We start from the raw sequence: 12707 nt of genomic DNA on the forward strand, positions 1-12707 counted from the left end.
ACGGAACAGCAAAACTGTTCAATGTCGATCTCAGTGGTGTATTGGAGAAAGGAAATTCAGTTTCTACGGTTGGGTCCATATGATGGCAAACGCCTGAGTTTGAAGAGGAGACAACCGTCATTTGAGTCGGATGTATATTTGCTAGGAATGTGCATTGTGGAAGCCACGACGGGGGGAATACCACGGGAAGATGGTCGCTCCGATATTGTTGTGATACGGAGTCAACCAACGGCGAAAGTCTGGAACCTAATCGTTCTCTTGGAGACGCAAGGATGTTGGTGTACCGGGTGTGTTGCCTCGATTCAGATAAATGTGCTACTGTCGTCACAGACTAGATCGGTTGGCTACGGAAAAGGGTCCTTTCTCAGAACAGGACGACTTAATCAGTTAGGATGACCAAAGATGGAAAAGTATCGAGAAAAAAATGTCTCGCAACGATTGCCTTCAGATAATTTATGAGATTAAAACGCTTCAGATGCGATTGGAGGATTCTAAGTTTCGTTCCGCAGTCACCAATCTGTTCAACGAGGTTACGCACCACTTCCTGTCGATGATGATCACCTCACCGAATGTGGTCGTACAAGAGCGATCTATATTCAGCGAAGATGCTGATGAACCAGCTCCATCTTCGCTCGCTCTGGATTTCAATTAGCGAGACGGCTGAGCTAGCGAGAGAGCGAGAGGAGCGATGGAAGCACTATGATTGGCCGAGATCATTATATCTGAAGTGTCGAATACTTATCTTTTACTTGGAGACGTGAGCACGCAAGAAGAGCAGTCGAATTTATTAGCCTCACCAAGGGATGAGATTTACCAGTCGTTCCTGGTGAACTTGCTTTGCTGGTGAAGGCGTTCGACGATATTCCCAGTAGGGTTGAGATCAATGCTCTGTCGAAACTTACACCGCAATGGTTCACTCCCTGGTACGAGTTACTGATCGACGAGTGGTCTTGTCTGGGAAGATGATGACGCAGCGAGCCACGTGGCATGGCGATGATGTTGTGGTAAAACGAGTGATTTTGGCAGACTCTCCGGACTCGACGTCTCGGTGGCTAACACTTAATCATCTATATGGTATCTTATGAGCTTTTCATAACCTGAGAAATGCGATCCAGCGAACAGAAGTGCTTGCGGCATTTCGCCACGAAGTCGATATTTAGTTTGGCTTTAATCATCCCCATACCATCAAGTTGTTCGGAGTTTGCCACGTCGGCAGGCCGTTTTTCGTGTGTGAATATGCGCCAAATGGAACGATCGTGAGCTATTTGAGAAAACACCCCGATGAAATCTGATCAAAGTTACTTGATGTCGCGTTGGGAGTCCAGTGCCGCCACGCCGGCGAGGTCATTCATAGCGATTTTAAAGGCGCAATATTATGACCGTGGCGATCTAAAGGCCAGAGAACGTCTCCAAGGTTCTTAACGCAGGAGGAGGAGTGGTGGACAATGCGAAAACGGAGATTCTTGCAGCTTACACCTCCACCTATGCGCCAGCATCGTATTCCAAAGGATTCTACCTCTTAGTTCTTACGGGACCGAGTATTAATTACACATTCCTCTACAAAAGTTGCTATTTGGATTGGTTCTTCTAATTACCGAGGGAGCTGAATATGCCTGGCGTCCTGTATCTACCTCGCACGAGCTGTTGTCCCTAGCTATCCGTTGATATCCTTGAATTTAGTGGTGTATGCTGCAAGAATATCTGCGCTCACATCGTCTGCCACTCCTCCTGCTTTCAGAACCTTGGCGAGGTTCTCTGGAGGTGCTCGGTCCAGAACCCACTGTTTGAGTAGCGAAGCCTGCAAGCTTGTGGCGATCTTCTTGGTACTCGAGACTTCTTTTACTTTAATGAGCATCCTTATGAGATCCTGATCGCCAAAGGCAGCTCTAAAGATATCGGTCATCAACACGTTGTCGCCAGGGGGGTACTTCGCGTTATATGCGTTGAGATAACTGGCCCAGGTGTCCAAAAACGGACTGGTGAGCAGGTCGTCCACCGACTCGTCGAGCCTCAGCGACTTGAAGAGCTCATCAGGTTTTACAATCGGGTCCTTTTCAGCGAGCCACGCCTTGATCTGGTCATCCTGCCTGTTGACTCACTACTTTAGCTTACACGCTGCGCTACGTGTATGAGGAAGCGTAGGAGTTGTTAATAACTTGAATTAATTATACTTGAATACACAAGTATAATATAAATCAAATAAAGACACCAAGTAACTTAATTAGGGTAAAATGAGAGCTGTCTTGTTTGTGAATTGATCTTCCTCCTCAATCTGCTAAAACTGTTTATCATCTATGAAAGGGGTTGACAGCGGCTGGCTGTCAGAGCCCCGCCAATATGCACGTCTCTAATTGGTAGAAAGATGCTTCTTTCTACCAATAGGATCTTTTGGTGTGTGTGGACCACTCATTCTGGTGGCCCACTTCAATGTATCCATTGGTGTGACTTACACCAAGGTGAGGAAGTATCTAAAACTTTTAACAGATATCTTATATGTTAAAACCATAAGTGACACTTGTCACTTGTGACTTTTGTCATGCACAAGTGACTGTTGTCACTTGTGTGTGTAACCCCGTTACATACCGGCCCGCAGACTCGGAGGGACTTGTCCTTGGCGCCCTCGGCGAGATATACCCTTCCCGGGCCGACTTGTCTCTTGGCGCTACCTGTCAACACCCTACAGACTATGCCTCTCGGGTGCTGACGGCAGTCATAATCCAGTCCGCGCAGGGACTTACCGGACAGTGTACACTTGTCTTGGATTTGAAAAGTTCTGCTCTGTTTGTTTGTTATCTTTCCGAAGAGCCGTTAGGTCTCTAACCTACCTTTTCCTGTATCCTATACAAATACCTAATGAAATGAAGGGGTCTCGGATCTCAAATGACACCCTCACTGCGTCCCTATGTAACTATATTGAGATCCGGCTGACTTCTTGACTCAGTGAGGATTACCGTACCCATTCTAACTTTGCAACGCCTGACCGCTCTGACTTTGAAACACTTCACAATCGGCGGGAATTACCGCGACCGCTCCCACTCTGAGACACCAACCGCTCTCACTATGAGACACACTTGGCGAGTACCGTAGCCGATCTGACTTTGAGACGCCTGACCTCTCTCGCTCTGTAACGTCTTCGCTCGCCGAGGTTGCTGTCTCCTGAAGCCGGTGGCTGGTCACATACTGGTCACCGAATTTTGGTGTGGCACAACACCACAGTTATGTGTACTCGGTGGTGCAATGGTCGCTTGATGTAATGTGTAGTTTCCCCGCGGCATGCGTTTCGACTCATCGTGATCCGTGTCACGCAGCTTATTTGTCTTCTCAGGACAGTTCGCCTTGAGATGTTCGTCACTACCTCAGACGTAACACTGGCGTGTCTTGTTTGACCCGCTAGCCTTGCTCTCCTCACCTCGGTTCTATGCCCACCATGGCCTCCATTCCTCTCACTATGCTTGCCTCTGAACGCTTTCTGTCGAGCGGCAGCAGCAAGAATTAATTCCCGAATACGCTTAGGTGTATACACACTCAGGTCTACGCCATAGTAAATCGAAAACTTCAATCTTTCAAACTCTATCTGATCCGGCAAACACTCTAACAACATATCCACCAATGTATTATCTACGAAATTGTGCTGCAATTCACCCAACTCGGTCTTGAGATTAAAACATCTTCCAAAGATGAAGATTCGTATCTCCTCCCGATGCGAGCTTCATACTCCACAGCTCGTTCTTCAAGCGACGGATCGTGTACGCCTTGATAGCTCCGTTCTGTTTTCCTTCGTACACGTTGCAAAGCTCCGTCCACATCTCCGATCCGGTCTCCTTGTCGCGTATTTGCTGAAGAACATCTGGCGAGACAGAAGTACCAATCATGCGCATGATCTTGAGTTGCTTCACCTCAAACTCCTCTTGCTTCTCTGCACTCGTAACTGCAAGCATCGCATTGGTCACATCTCAAACGACAATATCGTTGCGCTTGTTTTCTTTGAAGACGTTCATCATGGCCCATTTGTACGTCTGTCAATACTTGCCGTTCCAGTTCTTCAGCACCACTTCGTTCGTATACTTCATCGGCTTCGACGTACCCGAGAAGTTTCCGCCACTTGTGTGATTTGGGTTCACAAACCGGTTGCAACGCACACCGGTTCCACAGGGCCACGAAGAAAAATGAAGACTTAATTGATCTGCGTGTCGTGGAGACTACTCGCAGAAGGAGCTCGGCGTGAATACTGTACTACACCTCATGAAGTTCAGTGCGCCGTCACGTTGCCTAGCGAAAGCCTGTGTACATTCCACCTCGTGGCGGTAAACGAGCCCCCCCCCTCCCCCAGCCCTACGAGAAACCGAAGTCGTCGCTAACTACCACTGTTATCTGCATAGTTCTTTTCTAATTAAACAAACTTAGGCAGTTATGAATTTTCAGCGACAAATATGAACTTTGACTTACTTGTTATGGCATTCAATTTACGCCTGATGTATGTACGTTGCTTTCGACAACTTGGACTGGAAGAGGTGTTGTGAGCCAAAGTGGGCCCACTACACCAAGACCCTCGGCGTATACACGCGCGGAAATACCAAACAGGCGCGTAAGATAGCCTTCAGCAATCTGCAGTCGGAAGTGGTTGGTGCTTTGCAAAGGTATGCGCTCTGGTGGCATTTTCGGGAAGTGGTCGAAGCCGCGAGCACCCTCGTTCTGATTGGGTCCTGCCAGACATTTTTAGCAACTTGAAAATTAAAGACAAAGTCGGAAATTCAACAAGCTGGGGGCGTACAGAAGTGGGATTCCTACTCCCAGTAGGAGGACCAGCAGTGTGCACACTTGACCGAGACACGGGGGAGCGGCGCAAAATCTCAAGCGAACTGCTCGATGATGGTGGAGACGGAACCTAGATTTGTGCTAGCGCGTGCCAATCTACTTGAGTTCTGTCTTGCAAATTGAGAGCTGACATTGATTGTTATCGCGGCATCCACGAGTACTAGCCTACTCATGCATACTCTGGCGTCTGTACCCACGAAGGCGATCTCCTCCAGAGCTTGAACTTGACAAAATAGAAGTTCACCCAGACGTCAGCGCTGACAGGCGCCTCTGACGACCGGGTGCGAGAGGAAGTTGTCACGCGAGAGGAATTGGCTGCGTCGATCTTGGTGAGCCAGATGCTTTTTCAGCGCTGGCAGGTGAGGCCAGGGTCAGGGGGCAGGTGTAGACGACCAAGCTGCCGGTGTGAGCGACGGCTCCCCACTGGAGCTCCTACTTACGCGCATACTATTGAAAAAATGTATGGACCGCAAGAGGAGGATTTCGAATGTTTCCGATCTGTTTGGATTAATTCCTAGCATAGCATTCCTAGCATTCGGATCACGAGTGCGCTTTTTCGTTGGTGTAGTAATGGCGCATCGACTTGAAGGCAGCGACATCCATGTCACCGTACTTGAAGAAGTCGTCCGAGTACTTGGCCCAAGCGCTGAACTGAGGGCTTTCCAAGAACTTGTCCTCCGCCTTGTTAAGCTGGAACAAATTGAACACGTCGTCTGGCTCGTTGCGTATGCTCAGCCAGTACTGGAGCTGCTCACGCTGCAGTCTCGTGGCGATCGCTTCCGAGGTCGGCACCTTCTTGGCCGCCTCCAGCAGGCGAATGACGCCTTCGTCGCCGTAGTGCGTGATCATTGTGACGATCAAACTCGTCTTCTTCTCCGGATTATTCGCGTTGTAGGCACTCACCTACTCCCCCCATGCGTTCAACGAGTTGTTCATCGCCGGAGATGCAGACACTGGCGTTGGGTCTAACACAGCAAAGTTATCGTCGTCCAGCAACGAAACACTCGTGAACTGGGAATAGTATAAGAAGTGCACCTTCACATTGAAGCCGTAATTGCGCTCATCAAAGCCCCGCTGTTAGTGGATGGGCCAAAGTTGTCCAGAGCAGCGTTAGCACCGGATTTCCGGTTCAAGTTCATCATGGCGAAACTAAAGTTTGACAGGAAGCTTACATCCAATACCACATAGACGTCGAATACTCGCAAAGGCACTCGGTAGCATGCTTTCATATACAACAGTGACGGTGCCTTGTGTGTTGGATTGGCTGACCACCATTGGTGGATCATCATGACAGGCTGCAGCATGAAACTGAAAGACAACAATTATGTCGCCAAGTCGCTCGTGAACCGTGTGTCGTCTTTCAACGAAAGGCTGGTCGTGTGGATCGCGAACCACTTCTCCTGAGGTAATATTCTGCACCTTAGAGTACCCGGCATCGCCAGCTTGAATACGCTGCCAACACTCTCTCCTCGACCCCCGTTCATCGCTGTCGTCATCTGTCGCCACCCACCCAAGACTTAAACTCGTGCTTCCTCCACGCCTGGCGTGGAAATCCGTCATCTGCAAGATCTGCATCAAATACTTGGAGTTCCTTTCCATCTAATGAAATTGTCCGGGGATCCTCCATCTCGGCCCACGTGACCCACATGATGATCGAAGGCACGTAAGATAACACTAGCAGCGCAAGGCCGACCAGGCCCACTCGTCCAAATTGACGTCGACTCAATGTCATAGCTATAAGACTAATTGGCGAGTATCGTGTTGGTTCGGAATTTTTGTTGCCATGTCCATCTATCGAAACCAGTATATCGATTTCCTAGAAATGGAAGATCGTTGAACAAGTACAATTTACGCGCGTACATCAACATGAAGAAACATTTTTTTAATTTATTGGCAAAGGCGTGCTTCTCCCGAGAACGCTCTAAAATACTGTTAGTTGTGAGTTTATGTTCTGCGTAGTTTGTATGTAGCCAAACGTAAGTACTGAGACTTGTAGAGTTGTGCGTGTTGCGTTTAATTAATTCAAAACAGGTTGTAGTATCCTCAAGTCCTGAACGTTGGGCGGTCTTTAAAATATTAACACGAAGTAAGATGTGACAGCTAAATCGTGCTTGATAGACGATTTACTTATCTATGCATAACGATTTTGTCACTCCATCACGACGAGTTAGAAAACGAATAGAGTGTGTAAAATTCTTGAAAGTGACAACAACTGTCGTTTTCTATCGGTAGCCATGTACCCAGTTGACTTGGTCGCGGCTGGATATTGTTTATCAAAATGCATCTTAGACAATATCTGTTACCCACGACACACAGTGAGGAAAGGAGCTTTTTAGATATCGAAACGCTCGTGCGAGCGGTATAATAATACGATATAGTAACAAATACTGTGAAGTATTAAATAACGAAGTACTCAGGTTAGGCTTGCAAGTGCGGCGCTGAAGTGTTGGTGTTTCTGCTTGTGTGGAAGAGGGCAAATGCCGAATTGAGATTTATCGTTAAGCCTAAATCTACGTTACTGTCCTCCTCTTCCTGCTGTTCCCTTTGTGCTCCTTGACGCATCTCATCATGTTGTTTACCCTACCGAAGACTCAGTGCCAGCCTTCGGTCTACCCAATCACATTATGGCGAGGCACGTGCCGTACCCACCGTCAACTCGTTCACCGCGGAGTCATCTCCGGATGAGTCTTCGCTGGGTCCGCCCAGTCCACACTGGCGGTACACAATACCATCAGTCTTGTGTACACTCGCGGTGCACAATACCAACACTCCCACTCGCCGCTAGTGTTGAGCAGCCTTGGCGAGACTCGACTCGCCTCGAGCAGGTCCTCTAGGCGCTTGGCTCCCACAGCCTTCGTTAACATGTCGGTGAGCTGATCCTTCGTCGGCTCGTAGTCGACCGCGATGATGCTCCGCGCCACATTCTGGGCGAGTATGTCTCGAAAAATCTACGCCAAACTTCTGTTTAAACCCCTTCGCCACCAGGCGAGCCTTATACCTGATTACTTGGCCGATCTCGTTGCGCTTCTTCGCGAACACCCACCGACATCCTATCGACCGAGCATTCGCTGTCCTTTGAACCATCGTCCTGCAACCATTGTCAGCGTGTGCTTTTAGCTCCGCTTTCATCGCCTTGATCCACTCCGAAGACTCGTTGCTACGCATCGCCTGTTGATACGTGCTTGGTGCGTCGTCCGCATCACCGACATCTGCAGCGTACGCCAACACAGCTTCTGCAAGTAGTTTATCCTCGCCACACCTCGGTCGCTTAGGCGATGGCGGCCAGAAGTGATCGTCGTTGTCCGAGTCTTCGTTGCTGTGCATCCTCGAGTCTTCGGCGCGTGCTAATCCATCTCCAAGAATCGCAGGTTCACGTACACACCGGATTCGTTCCGGTTCTGGGTGGAACACCATTTCCTCAGTCATCGCTGGGTTCCCCACCCTTTGGAAGGTCGTCGGATCCTGTTTCGATGACTCGTTCAGCTCCGCCTCTCGCATCTCCGAGTCTTCGGCAGTCTCTCCCACTGACGCCATTGGGTTATCAGTCGTAGGTTGCTGCGCAGGTTCCGGTAACGCGGCATCCTCGCCATCCTTCGTCACCTGGATGGTCACCGAGTCTTCGGTGGAGGCCGTGTCGTAGATGTCATTCACTTCTCGTTCGTCGAGTTTAACCGATCTGGACACCTTCACCTTGTTTGACTCCAAGTCGTACACTCGATAACCCTTCGAGTCTTCGGCGTACCTCAGGAACATGCACTTGAAGCTCTTTGCTTCCAACTTCGTGCGCTTGGCCGTTTCGATGTGTGCATACCCGATCGATTTAAACCCACGTAAGTGATCCAGCCGAGGTTTCGCCTTAAACGACAACTCGTACGGAGTCTTCGTTGGGTGCATACTGTTGGTCGATCGGTTGATTAATTCCACTACCGTGCTGACTGCCTCTGCCCACCACAACGTGGTCACACCCTTGTAATGCAGCATGCTCCGAGCTTTCTCCATGATCGTACGATTCATCCGCTCTGCCCCTCCATTCTACTGAGGGCTGTACGGGACGGTCTTCTGGTGCATGACTGCCGGCAGATCTCGTCCATCGACTTGTTCACGAACTAACTGCCATTGTCCGAGCGCAGACACTTGATGCGCTCTCCCCACTAATTCTGGTACAGCTTCATGAAAAACTTGAACTTGACCGCGACCTCGCTCTTCTTAGCCAAGAAGTACACCACGACGTGCCGTGAGTAGTCGTCCACGAATGTGAGCACATACCTGGCCCGCCCTTAGACTTCGTCTTCATGGGACCCATCACGTCTGTATGAACGAGCTCTAACGGACGTGTCGTTTTCGCCAACGATCGCGACGGGAAGTGCGCGACCGTCTGCTTGCCCTTCATGCATCCGGCGCACAGGGTCTTAACCGTTTTCTGGGTCATCGGCATCCCAGTTGTGGCTTGCGGAGTCTTCGCCAACGAGTCGTCGTCGAGGTATCCCATGTAGGCGTGCCAAAAATCCCACCCGCTTTCGACTCCCGAGCACACTGTGTAGTACGCCGTGTCCTGCTGGCAATCCAGCACGTACGCCTTGCCGATCTTCTTCCCCGAAGCGATCGCCGTCGACTTGTTCCAAATGACACACGACTTGCGTTGTCACTCCACGCTCATGCCGCGTTCAGCCAACTTTCCGACCGAGAGCAGTCGTCGGTCGAGGCCAGGTATGTGGAGTACCCCCTCCATTCGGACCCACTTGCCGTCGATGCCCGTCAAGACTACTGACCCCGTCCCAGCCACGCGAATCTTCTTTGCATCCGCGACTGTCACAAACATGTCCGCCGACATGTCCGTGTACTCGAACAAGTCTTCGCGGTGTGACGTCATGTGCGCCGTCGCACCGCTATCGACCCTGCCGACCGATCCTCACCAACAGCGAAGACTGAGTCTTCGTTGGTGTCACCATTGACTTGCTCCGGGCTGTCCCGCTTCAAGTGACCGAATTTGTCGCAGTTGAAGCACTTGCCCTTGAACCTGTCGATCTTTCGTCCGCCATTGCACTTGCGGTCGAGTCCCTTTCCGACCTTGTCGAACCTTCGGTTCTTACCCGTACCTCCGAACGAGGTAGCCTTCAGCGCACGCTCCGAGGCATCCTTCTTCTCCTGTCGCTCGTACTCCTTGAGCAACTTCTCCTTAACCTCGATGAGCGTCACATCCTTGGAGTTCTCGACGATCGATGAGATTAACTCGTACTCAGCTGGCAGACTGGCAGCAAAATAACGAGTTGTGTCGGCCATCATCCAGCGGCTCACCAAGCGTTTGCAGGCCCACGATGAGCTCGTCGAACTTATCCAGTGGCTTCGCCATCGTCGAGCCTTCCTCCATCTTGAACCCATGGAGGCGACGAGTCATCGCTGCGCGGTTATTCATCGTCGTCCGGTTGTAGAATTCTCCTAGAGTGTTCCACGCTTTAATGGCCGATGTAGCCGACCGAATCTTCGTGTGATACTCCACCGCCACTCCTTGGGCGATGAGTCCGAGCGCCTTCATGTCGTTGTGCAACCAGGCCTCGGTGACCTCACTTGGGTCCATCACCACTTGCACGAGCGCCAGCAGCCCCTTCCTCGCCAGCGTCATCCGCATAGCGAACTCCCAGTGGAAGTAGTTGTCACTTCCCAGGATGACATCAGCCTTCTTGCTGGACGTCGTCATGTCCATCGTCGTGGGCTTGCGCTTGTGCGGCTGTTAACCTGTTGTTTTGGTTGTTTGGGTAGAAAAAGGCAAATGCCGAAGTGAGATTTATCGTTAAGCCTAAATCTACGTTACTGTCCTCCTCTTCCTGCTGTTCCCTTTGTGCTCCTTGACGCATCTCATCATGTTGTTTACCCTACCGAAGACTCAGTGCCAGCCTTCGGTCTACCCAATCACATTATGGCGAGGCACGTGCCGTACCCACCGTCAACTCGTTCACCGCGGAGTCATCTCCGGATGAGTCTTCGCTGGGTCCGTCCAGTCTACACTGGCGGTACACAATACCATCAGTCTTGTCTACACTCGCGGTGCACAATACCGACTAACCTTTGTTATCACATACATTTTAGTGTACCAACATAGACCAGATATTTGATGTCTTGTCTATCGGAACCGTACGATTGAATGGAGGGAGGAATCAAATGGAGTCTAGAGTATTGAACGTTAAGCTCTGCTACAGCCCGAAACATATCGTCAAAATCATCATCCAGGCTGAAATCACCAACAGTCTTATCTAGACATCCTGCACTGAGCACTTCGTCCAATTTAGCCGCTGGCTGCTCAGGACAGAAGTGGTTGACAGTCCTCTCGATATGATTGAAGGCAGCAAAATGGTCGAAGACCTTCGTGACGCGGGGAAGGATGAAACTGTGTGCGTCTTCGCCTTACGACGGCGTCCTTTTGGACGTCAGCGCTGCATACGAACCATCGGATGGCAAAATGATTTCTGAAACATACAGTTCGAGGCCTGTATGTGATAACAAAGGGTGCACCGAGGTCTTTCCCGCGCGGGCCCAGATTGGCTATATCACTGCTATATGCCATAACAAGTACAAGGTGATAACAAAGGTTAGTCGGTACCAACATTAAGAAGCATGCGAATGTTTAAAAAACAGCAAACAAGTATAGTAGATGTATGCAGTTTGTTGCTTCCGCTTTGATAGAACTAATGCACGGATGTCGCGAAAGCTGAGCGCCGGCAAGCTTCTAACTGATGTCAGAAGATTACTTTACTTTTTCTGCTATCTCAGACCCCGCGGCCCTAGTACTGCAATTTCACGCTTTCGTGTTGAGTCCTACCACCTTGTCGACAACGTTTCCTTCGTCGTCGATTGTGCAGACGCCTTGAGTCGCGCTAAAACGAGCCTTTTATTTTTTGCGTCCTGAGGCCTCTTCACCTTCACAGAGGATGTAGGGCTCTTCCTGAGCAAATTCAGGTTGTCGGACAACAACCTCGCCTCCCCTGAGTGGAAGATATCCGTCTTTATCTTCGTGTGGATTTTCCCCACGTTGAGATTGTCTCACTTCTTGTAGAGATCGAGTTTAAACTCCTTATTCTTGATGGCTTTCTTGACGCCCCTCTTCAAGAATCCGCTTGAATCCAAGCCATCCGTTTTTAAGCGTGCTACCGAGGACTTTCTCTTCGTCGCCAACGTCTTCTCCAATTTGCCCGGGGGTCTGCAATACCCTGCTGCTGTTGTCGTATTTTGCGCCAGTATCAGAACGGGCAGGCTTCGACTGAGCAGAGGCTCTGATTCAGAGCTGGCCGACCTCACCACATGTTGCAAGTACATGTACAACGGCGAGAAGCAACAGAAGGTAACTTCGGCGCATGTCTGACTCCTGGACTAAATGTTTCGTGGACGTCCGTCTGCCAATGAGATGGCAGAGGACTACCACGTCAATTGCTAATGCATACCTTTCTGTTTACGCTGTACATCGTAATTGTAACGGGGTTACACGCACAAGTGGCTACGAGCTACTTGTCATTTTAACAGATAAGATATCTGCTAAAAGTTTTAGATATTTCCTCTCCTTGGTGTAAGTCACACCAATGGATACATTGTGCGGGGACCCCGCGCGTCTAGCCTTAAGGGGGGGGGATGGTGTAACGGGGTTACACGAACAAGTGGCTATAAGCCACTTGTGCATTTGACAGATAAGATATCTGTTAAACGTTTTAGATACTTCCTCGTCTTGGTGTAAGTCACACCAATGGATATATTGAAGTGGGCCACCAGAATGAGTGGTCCACACACACCCAAAGATCCTATTGGTAGAAAGAAGCATCTTTCTACCAATTAGAGACGTGCATATTGGCGGGGCTCTGACAGCCAGCCGCTGTCAACCCCTTTCATAGATGATAAACAGTTTTAGC

At 50.0% G+C, this 12707-nt stretch overlaps 2 protein-coding genes across 2 annotated transcripts; both read right to left on the reverse strand.

Annotated features, from left to right (window-relative positions):
* Positions 1–3659: 3659 nt before the first annotated feature.
* On the reverse strand, positions 3660–5664 carry IUM83_19740 (Multidrug resistance protein ABC Superfamily; the record flags this gene model as incomplete). Its single annotated transcript, XM_067944804.1, has 2 exons — positions 3660–3928; positions 5424–5664. The coding sequence occupies 2 exons, from the start codon at positions 5662–5664 to the stop codon at positions 3660–3662; spliced, it is 510 nt and encodes a 169-aa protein (XP_067790191.1).
* A 3793-nt stretch (positions 5665–9457) lies between these two features.
* On the reverse strand, positions 9458–10516 carry IUM83_19741 (Integrase, catalytic core protein; the record flags this gene model as incomplete). Its single annotated transcript, XM_067944805.1, has 3 exons — positions 9458–9666; positions 9729–10055; positions 10381–10516. 3 exons carry the CDS (start codon positions 10514–10516, stop codon positions 9458–9460), a joined length of 672 nt encoding a protein of 223 aa, XP_067790190.1.
* Positions 10517–12707: the final 2191 nt, after the last annotated feature.

This window comes from Phytophthora cinnamomi (assembly GCF_018691715.1).
Source record: "Phytophthora cinnamomi strain GKB4 chromosome Unknown Contig48, whole genome shotgun sequence".
In the NCBI taxonomy this organism is placed as follows: Eukaryota; Oomycota; class Peronosporomycetes; order Peronosporales; family Peronosporaceae; genus Phytophthora; species Phytophthora cinnamomi.